Below are 12,363 nucleotides of genomic sequence, written 5' to 3' on the forward strand. Positions count from 1 at the left end.
TTTTTTTTCACCACACATATATTTGAATTTTCTAAAATTCAGAGTTGATTTACTTTTAAGTGAATCTAACAAGCAAAGTACAGAGGATACAAACTAGACCAGAATTAAGGGGAGCTTTAGGACTCACTCGGTAACTAATTATAGGGTCTTAAGTAAACCACTTAACTAATATGTCTCTTAATATCCTTAATTACCAAAGGAGGAAGTTGAATTAGCCACTTCCAAAGATACCCTGAGGTTTCAGCAGTTAATAATTTATTAACCCATGATTATTCACTATACAAATAGTAATTACTTTCCTTCCAGAGGACTGGGTATAGGATTTCTAGAGTAAGCACACAGCTGTTGGTAAATAGTATTTAATTTTTTAATCAAAAAATTATTTAAAGCTCCCCAGAATGATATATATTGCATAAAAATGAGAAACTTAGACAACTTTCAACAAAGCTTTTGCTATTAATAACTTAAAAAATTAACTCTCTCCCTTTGCCATCAATGTGTTGCTGCTGCTAAGTGGCTTCAGTCGTATCTGACTCTGTGCAACCCCATAGACGGCAGCCCACCAGGCTCCCCCTGGGATTTTCCAGGCAAGAGTACTGGAGTGGGTTGCCATTGCCTTCTCTGTACCATTAATGTAGTTAATGCTAAATTTAAATCACAAGGTATCAAATATAAAACACTTAGATTTCAACAATGCAAAAGAGAAAACCTTCAGACTCTTTTTTCTTCCTTAAATAAGCATCTGAGCTTTGTCAGTCACCATGCATGTTTCAAACAAATCTATGAGTTTCTCTTTTGTCTTGAATATATTTTTAAAGTACAAGATGAGATTTATCTATATTTCTTTTCTGTTCAAATAAAAATGTTTAGTACTCCCTCATCATTTAATGGCACTTAAAAGTTTTATCTATCATTATGAAACAATAAGTAAAAATAAATGACTGAGTGAAACAACTATTAAAGTCCAAGGAATGTTCATTCTTATGGATGCATTAGGAGAACTACCCATGGTCTCTATACGTGGACTATATTTACCCGTAAATTTATGGAGAGGAGTTGTGACCTCAGGGAGAAGCAGTGCTGAGACAGCAGCCCCTTGAGGGTGCTTTTAGTAAACTGTGGAGTGGGTTTAGCTTATCCCAGTTCCTTGTTTTAAGGAAAATAAATTTGCACTTAAAGTTATAAAAGCTAAGTTTAAAATCCAACTCCACAAAGAATATGAATTTAGATAAATCACAAAATGTCTCTATTTAATGACTTTTAAAGTGATTATGATAGTAATACTACCCCATCTAACCCCCTAAAATCATTATGAAAGTTGAATTAGATGCTGAAGTGCTTAGAGTATCAAATTCCAAAATATATAAAGACAGTCTTAATGTCTAGATATGATTAAGAAAATTGTAACCCACAATCTTTATAAGTTCATTTCCAGATACTCCAAGCTGGAATCCCAAGTATACAAACCAAGAAAAAGGTACTCCTAATTCCATTGACTGTATAGTCCATGGGGTTGCAGAGTCGGAAGCAACTGAATGACTTTCACTTTCACTTTTCTCTATACAAATAAAGTCTCAAGAGGTAGCCTCTATACCATATGCTTCATCATCTTCTGGTTAGATAACTAGGCCTTAGCTCTTTCCTTTCAGAAATTTTGAAGCCTCCACTGAGGCACAACATGAAATTGTAGGACCTACTCCCTTAAACGAGCTCTCCACCAGCACTGTATAGTTAGTCACCAAAGTGACTCAACTATCATACACCAACATAGAGTAAGTGTAACCCAGCTTAAACTTTAAGACCATTTGGTCAATATAACCTTTTCTGCCACTAAGAGAAACAAGAAAGCAATTTTCAGTTCAAACTTTCATGGGTCCATGCTGAACACAAGCTATGAAAGGTCATGAGCTATTGCAAAATGCATGTGCAGCTTCAACCAGGTATATCAGCCAATGACTGTAAATAGCCTGAATTAAGTGAGAATGCATCACACCATCATAAAACCACCTATTTGATTAGATATTGGGTTTCAAAAATTCACCCTTCTCAGTATCACTGTGGAATCATCTGTGTGTGTGTTAGTTAGTTGCTCAGTTGTGCCTGACCTTTTACAACCCCATGAACTACAGCCCACTAGACTCCTCTGTCCATGGAATTCTCCAGGCAAAAATTCTGGAGTGGGTTGCCATTCCCTTCTCCAGGGGGTCTTCCTGACCCCAGGATTGAACCCAGAGCTCCCACACTGCGGGCAGATTCTTTACCATTTGAGCTACCTGGGAAGCCCATAAGCCCATCTATACATATACACTGTATCATGTTGGCTATTGTTAACATCACAGAATAAACTCCTTGCCAAAAATTTTTTCTCCCATTTTGCACTCTGATTAAAACTTGACTCCTCTACATGAATCTGCCTCATCTTACATGAACCACTCATCTTTTATAGGGCACCAGTTTTACACAGTTATAGTGATATTTACTACATACTAACACACATACTTAAGTATCTTTATAAACACATGTACATTGCTAAAAACTTTGTTTCAGGGAAATATAGTGGTTTTATGTGTGGCTTTGGAACCAAAAAGATTTCAAATCCCATCTCTGATACTAACCAACTGGCAGATCTTGGGCAAGTTGCCCAATCTCCCAAGACTCTGTTTCCTCTATTTGAAGATGGAGATACTAACTAGACTTATCCTGTATTGTGGTTAAAATGGCCGAATGAAAGAGTATGTATACAATGCTGGGCACAGAGCCAAATATATAGAGATCCTTAGGAAAGTGGTATATATCATTATTATTATTTATATAATCACATTTTAGCCATTTTTAGAAATACGCTCTTGATTTTTTTTTTTTACTTTTATAAAATACTGAATGTCCAAATGTAAGACAAAACAGTTCTTCATGTTTTTTTATAGTTCTCTGCTGAGCCTTACACTGGGGTGAATGCTATGTTGAAAAAACATGGTTCTTAGAGTCCTATTAAAACATAAAGATTAAGAAGAGAATTAACAATATCACTTTTGGATTGTGATGCACCACATACATAAGACAAATGTTAAATTGCTAAAGTTAAGGACATCGGTGATACATCTAAAAAACACTAAAAAGTGAATCTACAGCAATGCCCAAGTTAAGTAGTTTTGTTTCAGTTTTGTCTTATTTACTTTAATGTAATTGGAGCTCCTCTGATATTTTAAGAGCTATCTAAATATTTGAGAGAGGAAAAAAAGGGATCTCTTAATTGTTATGTTTTAGCACAAACAGAATCTTTAATCTTCCATTAAAGGATGATCCTTGGGGGCCTAGTTTCTGGGAAAATCACAGTTGAATGTCAAATCTAAGAAACTAGTTATATGATCTTGTATGCAAAGTTCTGAAGTGACTTCAATTTACTTGAGACTGCTGAGAGTTTTTCAAACTACTCTCATATGTTTACTTATAAATATTGCCAAGTTAATAAAGTTCTCTACGGTAAGTAAATTCCTGTGATCAAGCAATACTCACCACAGTAAGTTCATAAAGAAACTTCCTGGTATTTCTATCTGCATGGCAATCTTCCTTTAACTTCTTCACAACATAAGCAACTTTTTCTGATTCTTTGTCTGCTTGTAGTTGATCAAAGTCTTCCAGTGCCAGATGTGAATAGCCTAGGACATAAGCTAAAACTTTCCAATCATACACTTTTTCTGACACCAAGGTCAAGACAACTGAGTAGATGTAAGTCAGTTTTTTAAGAGGCAGGGTAATTTGTTCAAGAAGACTCCGGGTTGTGAAGACATTATCTGAAATAGACATTACTTGTTCCTTTGCAATCACCCTGATGTTTTTGCAATGTAAAAGTCCAATCTTACCTCTCAGGACTCCCACATACCATTCTTTCACTTTGGACTGTCCAATGGCTTTTATTTTACCTTCTCCAAGAAGAGCTACTGTGTCCCCTTTGAAATATTCAAGTAAGTATTCAATCTTGTTTTGTCTTATCACTGTCTTCTGGGTTATTCCATAGCTGGTAAAGTTCAATTTTTTGTCTTGAAATGTAGGATATTTAACATGCACTGTTGGTAATAAAGGAGAAGATTTGATTTCCTTCTTTTTCTGCAAATCACTTGGCAGGTTTGGCAGCTTTTTTAGTTTTGGAGCTGGATCTGGTGAAGTTATAAAGAACTGTGTAACTGGCCTACCACTGCGAAGCTCCACCTGAACACAGAAAACAAACAAGTGCATTTCTCTGGAGTCAACTAAAGAGAAGAAAAATTGTTGATGAACTACTTGACCTGACTGCAAGTGATTTTGCTTAACTTCTTTCCTTTTTCTTTCTGCTTTCACTTCAAAATCAGGATCACATGATAAGACAGATATACTTAAATCTTGTGGCTTTTCAAGTAAGAAGGAATGCTTCCCCCAGAGCTGAAACACAACTGGGGATGTGTTGGGTTTCCCCCCTTTTTTAATATCAGAGATAGTAAGCTTTTCTGGCATATAACTATGTCCACAAACTGTGAAAACAGCAGTGAAACTGGGGTGGATATATTTGGGTCCATAAATTCCAACTGAAATGCTTTTGTGGATATAATCCCAAATGGTGGCAGCTGGTGATTGAGTACCTTTAGTTTGTGCGGCAACCACTAGATACATCACTTGACTCAAGTCTACTAGCTTGACCTGGATGGTGTCTTTATAAATGTAGGAGTTGTTTAATACTTTGAAAGGGCCTTCTTTATCCAGACTATGTAAACACACTATTTCTGCCATGACTTGGCTGAAAGGATCCTTTTTCACTTCAGCCCCAATTTTCATCTCCAGCAAAATGACTTCCATTGTGTTAAGGTTACCTAACATGATTTCCAACAGTGGGCTTATGGTGCATGAAAGATCATGGTTAAGGTTTTGTGGCGGATCTAGAAAAGCTCTTAGAGATACCTCTTGGAATTCTCCCACAGCTACATGGCCTTGGGGCACATGAATAGTGATATCTGACTCAGGTAATTGTACTGACCCTCCTTGGTGGCTTAATTTGCAAACTACTGTAGTCTCTGCAACTTGTGTTTGGGCCCATCCAGGACTCTGATTAATTGTACTCAAATCTAGGCAGGAACGGGCAAGGTGGCGCTGACTTAACCACGCCATTTTATAAGCCTCTCGGTCATTTCGAAGCCATTCTAAGTCTTGTTCTAAGATCTGGTCAGAGTTATGTATATTCTGATGGGCATGTGCTGTGTCATCCAAAATGTCCAAAAGTTCTGAAACACTTTTAGATCTTCCAGATTTCCTTGAAGAAGACTGCCTAAGCAACTGATGCACATCAAGTTCATCACCAGAGGAATCAAAAGAGTTTCCAGTTTCTATTTCTCTAAAAAAAAGAAGAGGATCTTCCTTCAAGATAGAAATATTATCTCTCTTCTGGTTATTTCTTAGCTGAGTTATATCATCCAAAAATGGGTTAGATGCAGACAGTTCATTCCAGAATGGATTTGTAGCATTGGAAGCATTATTGACATGAAGTGTGAAATCCTCTGGCCAATCAAGAGGCAAACTGGGATCTGGACATTCTTGTTATTTAAATCAAAATAAAGCAAAACAAAGATGAAATGGCATTCTGAGATACAACCAAGATTAATTTTTACTGTAGCTTAAAAATTGAAGAATTTTTATTTGTCATTGATCTCCAGTCTAAGTATTACAAAATTAATGTTAAGATTGGTCAAATTTTCATGTTGAATGAGAAATTGCTTGACCAGTTTATTTTGACTTTATGTAACATTATTTTATCTTAAGATACTATGATTTATAAACAAAAATATTTAGAAATTTAATAATAATCATTTAACACATATTTGTGAAAATGACCCAGACTACATACATTTATGATGTCATTTTCATAAATAAGTACCTTTGAATAAACAGAATAATTTAGTCTATTATCCAGATTTTTCTAAACATACAGTGGTTAGTCTTATTACATCTAGATTATTTATTTAACATTTTCTTTCCTGATAATATTCAATATGTGAAAAATATAAAATAGATCTATAAACAGCAAAATGTTCAAAAAAATAACAAACTAGACAAGCATGAATTTGTTAGACTATTTTCTGAAAGTTTCATATTGATAAATTTTAACAGGTTGAATATTTTTTCATGAAAAGTGAACATTTCATGAAAAAAGCACTGAAAAAATAGACCACCATTAAATTTACTACTTGAAGGAATTCATTGAGCTTTTTAAAGTTTAAAATGACAAAGAACAGGCTTATTACCACCACAAAAGGGAAATATGCTGTTACTTTGGAAAGTGTGTATTTTAAGAATCAGCAACACATTCAAATACTTATATATCAACTGTAATGAATTTCCGTATATCTCAAAAATACTGAATATTTATGTTTACAGAAAATTATATTTGATCACTTTTTCAATAAATATTGATAATGATTCTGGGGACTTTGTAAAATTGTGGCTGCTTTAGAGAAAATGAAAGCATTTTAGAAAAATGAGCTCAAGTAATCGTTCAGACAATTTTGTTTGTTATATATAGAACTATATATTGATTGAAATTAGTTTTAAGTGTCATATATTAGAAATGCTAAGATACATTTTGAAAAACAATTGCTGCATTTCTTTTATTTTTACACTTTTCTTCAAATCCAGGACCTTCAAACTCTCTTAAAACCTACATTTCCTCTGAAAATCTATTCAATTCTTTTATACTAGATTTGTTGGCCCACTGAAACCTACAGATGTCTCTTTAACCTCAAAATTCACTGTACTTACTGCATATACTGCTCATTTAATAACAAACTTTGTCTTCTTAAAATACTTATTATTACCTGTTTTATTTTATTTTGACTATTTTATTTTTATCATCTTTTTAATGATAGTGTAAGTATTTCAATGATAAAGTTGTGATTTTACAATTCTCTTAATTGTTTGTAACACTTTTCAGAAGTAGTCCCCCAATAATTAGTCATGATAGATAAAGAAATTATAATTATAAATTCCTGTACCTGTAATATCGCAATTTCTTGAGGATTTTTGGGGTTCCATGTCAAACAGATTTCCTTCAGACCTACTTTGTGAAATTCCTCCTGACCAAAAATGGGCTTTTTCACTGGTTAACATTATTCTACCTACAAAGTAAACAATATATAGGCATATATATATATATATATATGTACATATATTTCTTACAAACAGGTTGGCATAGAAACCAAACTCAAAGAAATACATAGATTTAAATAGAAAACTACATATAAAATATTCTGCATAGATCCTCTACTTCTGGTATGATGTTTGACTAGATATCCTGATACAGATAATAATATTCCATTGAAAAACACTCAGATTCTGGATTAAAAGCAACAAACAAACTTAGAAATGCATTAGGGATACTATACTATAAAAAAAATGTAATAATGAAAAACCCAAGGATAACAAAAAGAATAGTAAGTTGAAACTCCACTAACTAGGCATTTCTTGTTTGATGACTGAAAAACTAAAAAAATCATTAAACTAGAAATTCTCTCCAAATCCTCCTATAAATTCAATGCAGTTCAAGAAAAATCACATATTACATACATGTTTGTAACTTAGGCTGTTTTTAAAATTATGAAGAAAAGCAAAGGGCTACTCAAGAAGGACATGATAGAAGTGACGTGTGATACCAGATACCATCATTTGTTAGAAATATGTGCTAAGTAAGACAATGTGGATTGGAATAGAAATATACTAAAGATGCACAATATCCCAAGAAGTAGTATCACCCCCAAACGAGGACTTTATATATGATAGAGATAATCATGCAGAGCAGTGTGGAAATAGATAATTCAATAAACAGTGATGGTACAATTGATGGTTCATGCTGAAAAAAATTACATTGATCATATGCAAAAATTTATTCTAAGAGATTTAAAGACTGAAAAGAAAAACTTTAAAAGTAGGGTCTAAGGATTTGAAATTAAAAGACGCTTACTCCTTGGAAGGAAAGTTATGACCAACCTTGATAGTATATTAAAAATCAGAGACATTACTTTGCCAACAAAGGTCCGTCTAGTCAAGGCTATGGTTCTTCCAGTGGTCATGTATGGATGTGAGAGTTGGACTGTGAAGAAAGCTGATCGCCGAAGAATTGATGCTTTTGAATTGTGGTGTTAGAGAAGACTCTTGAGAGTCCCTTGGACTGCAAGGAGATCCAACCAGTCCATTCTAAAGGAGATCAATCCTGGGTGTTCATTGGAAGGACTGATGCTAAAGTTGAAACTCCAATACTTTGGCCACTTCATGAGATGAGTTGACTCACTGGAAAAGACTCTGATGCTGGGAAGGATTGGGGGCGGGAGGAGAAGGGGACGACAGAGAATGAGATGGCTGGATGGCATCACCGACTCTATGGGCATGAGTTTGAGTGAACTCCGGGAGTTGGTGATGGACAGGGAGGCCTGGCGTGCTGTGATTCATAGGGTCACAAAGAGTTGGACACGACTGAGTGACTGAACTGAACTGAATTGAACTGAAGGATTTATCTTGATGCTGTTTAGAAACAATTTTTAAGCAAAGTACAAATGCAAAGCAAACCATAAAAAAAAAAAGAGAGAGAGATCCTATATATCAAAGGACACTGTTCACAAAAAGTAAAAACACAAGCCAAAAACTCGGAGAAGATATTTTCATTATATATGACTGAAGAAGAAAAAAGGATTGGATTCCAAAATATATTGAAGACTTCTACAAATCAATCAGCAAAATAAGACATCACAAATTTGAAACAATATCTGAATAAGCATTTCTCACAAAAAGCAAAAATAATCAGTCCCTAAATATATTAAGATTGAAGGCAAGAGGAGAATGTTGTTCAGTTGCTAAGTTATGTCTGACCCTTTGCAAACCCATGGAGTGTGGCACATCTGGCTTCCTTGTCCATCACCATCTCCCAGAGCTTGCTCCAACTTATGTTCATTGAGTCAGTGCTGCCATTCAACCATCTCATCCTCTGTCTTCCCCTTCTCCTCATGCCTTCAATCTTTTCCCACATCAGGGTCTTTTCTAATGAGTCGGTTCTTCACATCAGGTAGCCAAAGTATTGGAGCTTCAGCTTCAGCATCAGTCCTTCCAAAGAATATTTTGAATTTATTTTCTTCAGGATTGACTGGTTTGATCTCCTTGCTGCCCAAGGGACTCTCAGGAGCCTTCTCCAACACCACAGTTCAAAAGCATCAATTCTTCAGCACTCAGCTTTCTTCACAGTCCAACTCTCACATCCATACATGACCACTGGAAAAACCATAGTCTTGACTAGACGGACCTTTGTTGGCAAAGTAATGTCTCTGCTTTTTAACAGGCTGACTAGGTTGGTCACAGCTTTTCTTCCAAGGAGCAAGTGTCTTTTAATTTCATGGCTGCAGTTACCACCTGAAGTGATTTCAGAGCCCAAGAAAATAAAGTCTGTCAGTGTTTCCCTTGTTTCACCATCTGATTTGCCATGAAGTGATGGGACAAGATGCCATGATCTTAGTTTTTTAAATACTGAATTTTAAGCCAGCTATTGAAGCTCTTTAGTTCCTCTTTGCTTCTGACATAAGGATGGTGTCATTTGCATATATGAGGTTATTAATATTTTTCCAGCAATCTTGATTCCAGCTTTCAATTCATCCAGTCCAGCATTTTGCACGACGTACTCTGCATATAAGTTAAATGAGCAGACTGACAATATACAGCCTTGACATACTTCTTTCCCATTTTGGATCTGGTCTGTTGTTCCATGTCCAGTTCTACTCTTGCTACTTTTTTTTTAATTTATTTTTTATTGAATGATAATTTCTTTACAGAATTTTGCTGTTTTCTGTGAAACCTCAACATGAATCAGACATAGGTATACATATATCCTCTTCCTTTTGAACCTCCCTCCCATCTCCCTACCCATCCCACCCCTCTTTGTCGACACAGAGTCCCTGTTTGAAATTTCTGAGCCATATAGCAAATTCCAGTTGGCTATCTATTTTACATATGATAATGTAAGTTTCCAAGTTACTCTTTCCATACAGCTCATCCTCTCCTCCCCACTTCCCATGTCCATAAGTCTATTCTCTATGTCTGTTTCTCCACTGTTGCCCTGTAAATAAATTCTTCAGTACCATTTTTCTAGATTCTGTATATATGCATTAGAATATGATATTTCTCTTTCTGACTTATTTCACTCTGTATAATAGGTTCTAGGTTCATCCGCCTCATTAGAACTGATTCAAATGCATTCCTTTTTAAGGCTGAGTAACATTCCATTTTATATATGACCACAACTTCTTTAGCCATTCATCTGTCAATGGACATCTAGGTTGCTTCCATGTTCTAGCTATTGTAAATAATGCTGCAGTGAACAATAGGATACATGTGTCTTTTTCAACTTTGGTTTCATCAGGGTATATGCCTAGGAGTGGGATTTCTGGGTCATATAGTGGTTTTATTGATAGTTTTTTAAGGAATCTCTATACCGTCCTCCATCGTGGCTGTATCAATTTACATTCCCACCAACAGTGCAAGAAACAGTTCCCGTTTCTCCATACCTTATCCAGATTTATTGTTTGTAGACTTTTTGATCATGGCCATTCTGACTGGAGTGAGGTAATATCTCACTGTAATTTTGATTTGCATTTCTTTAACAATGAGTGATGTTGAGCATCTTTTCATGTGTTTGTTAGCCATTTGGATGTCTTCTTTGGAGAAATGCCTGTTTGGGTCTTTTTCCCACTTTTTGATTGGGTTGTTTGCTTTTCTGGTATGAGTTGCATGAGCTGCTTGTACATCTTGGCTATTAATACTTTGTCAGTTGTTTCATTTGCTATTATTTTCTCCCATTCTCAGGGTTGTCTTTTCACCTTGCTTAGAGTTTACTTTGCTGTCCAAAAGGTTTTAAGTTTAATCAGGTCCCACTTTCTTACTTTTGTTTTTATTTCCATTACTCTAGGAAGTGGGTAATAGAGGACCTTGCTTTGATTTATGTCATCGAGTGTTCTGCCTATGTTTTCCTCTAAAGAGTTTTATAGTTTTTTGTCTTACATTTAGGTCTTTAATACATTCTGAGTTTATCTTTGTGTATGGAATCAGGAAGAGTTCTAATTCCATTCTTTCACATGTAACTGTTCAGTTTTCCCATCACCATTTATTGAAGAGGCTGTCTTTGTCCCATTATATATTCTTGCCTCCTTTGTCAAAAGTAAGGTACCCATAGGTACATGGATTTATATGGGGGATTTCTATCTTGTCCATTGGTCTATATTTCTGTTTTGGGCCAGTGCCATACTATCTTGATGACTGTAGCTTTGTAGTATAATCTGAAGTCAGGAAGGTTGATTCCTCCAGCTCCATTCTTTCTCAAGACTGCTTTGATTCAGGGTCTTTTATATTTCCATATGCATTGTGAAATTTGTTGTTCTAGTTCTTTGAAAAATGCCAATGGTAACTTGATAAGGATTGCATTGAATCTGTAGATTGGTAGTATAGTCATTTTAACAATATTGATCCTTCCTACCCAGGGACATGGACTATCTCTCCATCTGATTATGTCATCTTTCATTTCTTTCATTAGTGACTTATACTTTTCTGTATCCAGTTCTTTTGTCTCCTTCAGTTCAGTTCAGTTCAGTCGTTCAGTCGTGTCCGACTCTCTGCGACCCATGATTCACAGCACGCCAGGCCTCCCTGTCGATCACCAACTCCCGGAGTTCACTCAAACTCATGGCCACAGAGTCGATGATGCCATCCAGCCATCTCATTCTCCGTCGTCCCCTTCTCCTCCCGCCCCCAACCTTTCCCAGCATCAGAGACTTTTCCAGTGAGTCAACTCGTCGCATGAGGTGGCCAAAGTATTGGAGTTTCAACTTTAGCATCAGTCCTTCCAATGAACACCCAGGATTGATCTCCTTTAGAATGGACTGGTTGGATCTCCCTGCAGTCCAAGGGACTCTCAAGAGTCTTCTCCAACACCACAGTTCAAAAGCATCAATTCTTCAGTGATCAGCTTTCTTCACAGTCCAACTCTCACATCCATACATGACAACTGGAAACACCATAGCCTTGACTAGACAGACCTTGGTTGGCAAAGTAATGTCTCTGCTTTTTAATATACTATCAAGGTTGGTCATAACTTTCCTTCCAAGGAGCAAGCGTCTTTTAATTTCCTGGCTGCAATCAGCATCTGCAGTGATTTTGGAGCCCAAAAAAATAAAGTCTGACACTGCTTCCACTGTTTTTCCATCTATTTCCCATGAAGAGATGGGACGAGATGCCATGATCTTTGTTTTCTAAATGTTGAGCTCCAAGCCAACCTTTTCACTCTCCTCTTTCACTTTCATCAAGAGGCTTTTG

At 35.9% G+C, this 12,363-nt stretch overlaps 1 protein-coding gene across 5 annotated transcripts in view; it reads right to left on the minus strand.

The window, feature by feature from the left end:
- MACC1 (MET transcriptional regulator MACC1) overlaps positions 1 to 12,363 on the minus strand; it is an 89,815-nt gene that overhangs the window by 25,981 nt on the left and 51,471 nt on the right. For all 5 annotated transcript variants that reach the window (XM_055420551.2, XM_055420553.2, XM_055420549.2 and 2 more), the window contains 2 exons: positions 7,014 to 7,136; positions 3,514 to 5,558 (listed from right to left, as the gene is read on the minus strand). In XM_055420551.2, the coding sequence (XP_055276526.2) occupies positions 3,514 to 5,558; positions 7,014 to 7,136 (2,168 nt within the window). The remainder of the gene's footprint in view (positions 1 to 3,513; positions 5,559 to 7,013; positions 7,137 to 12,363) is intronic.

The sequence above is a fragment of the Moschus berezovskii genome, chromosome 3 (assembly GCF_049115385.1).
Source record: "Moschus berezovskii isolate FMDL1 chromosome 3, NW_MosBer_1.0, whole genome shotgun sequence".
In the NCBI taxonomy this organism is placed as follows: domain Eukaryota; kingdom Metazoa; phylum Chordata; class Mammalia; order Artiodactyla; family Moschidae; genus Moschus; species Moschus berezovskii.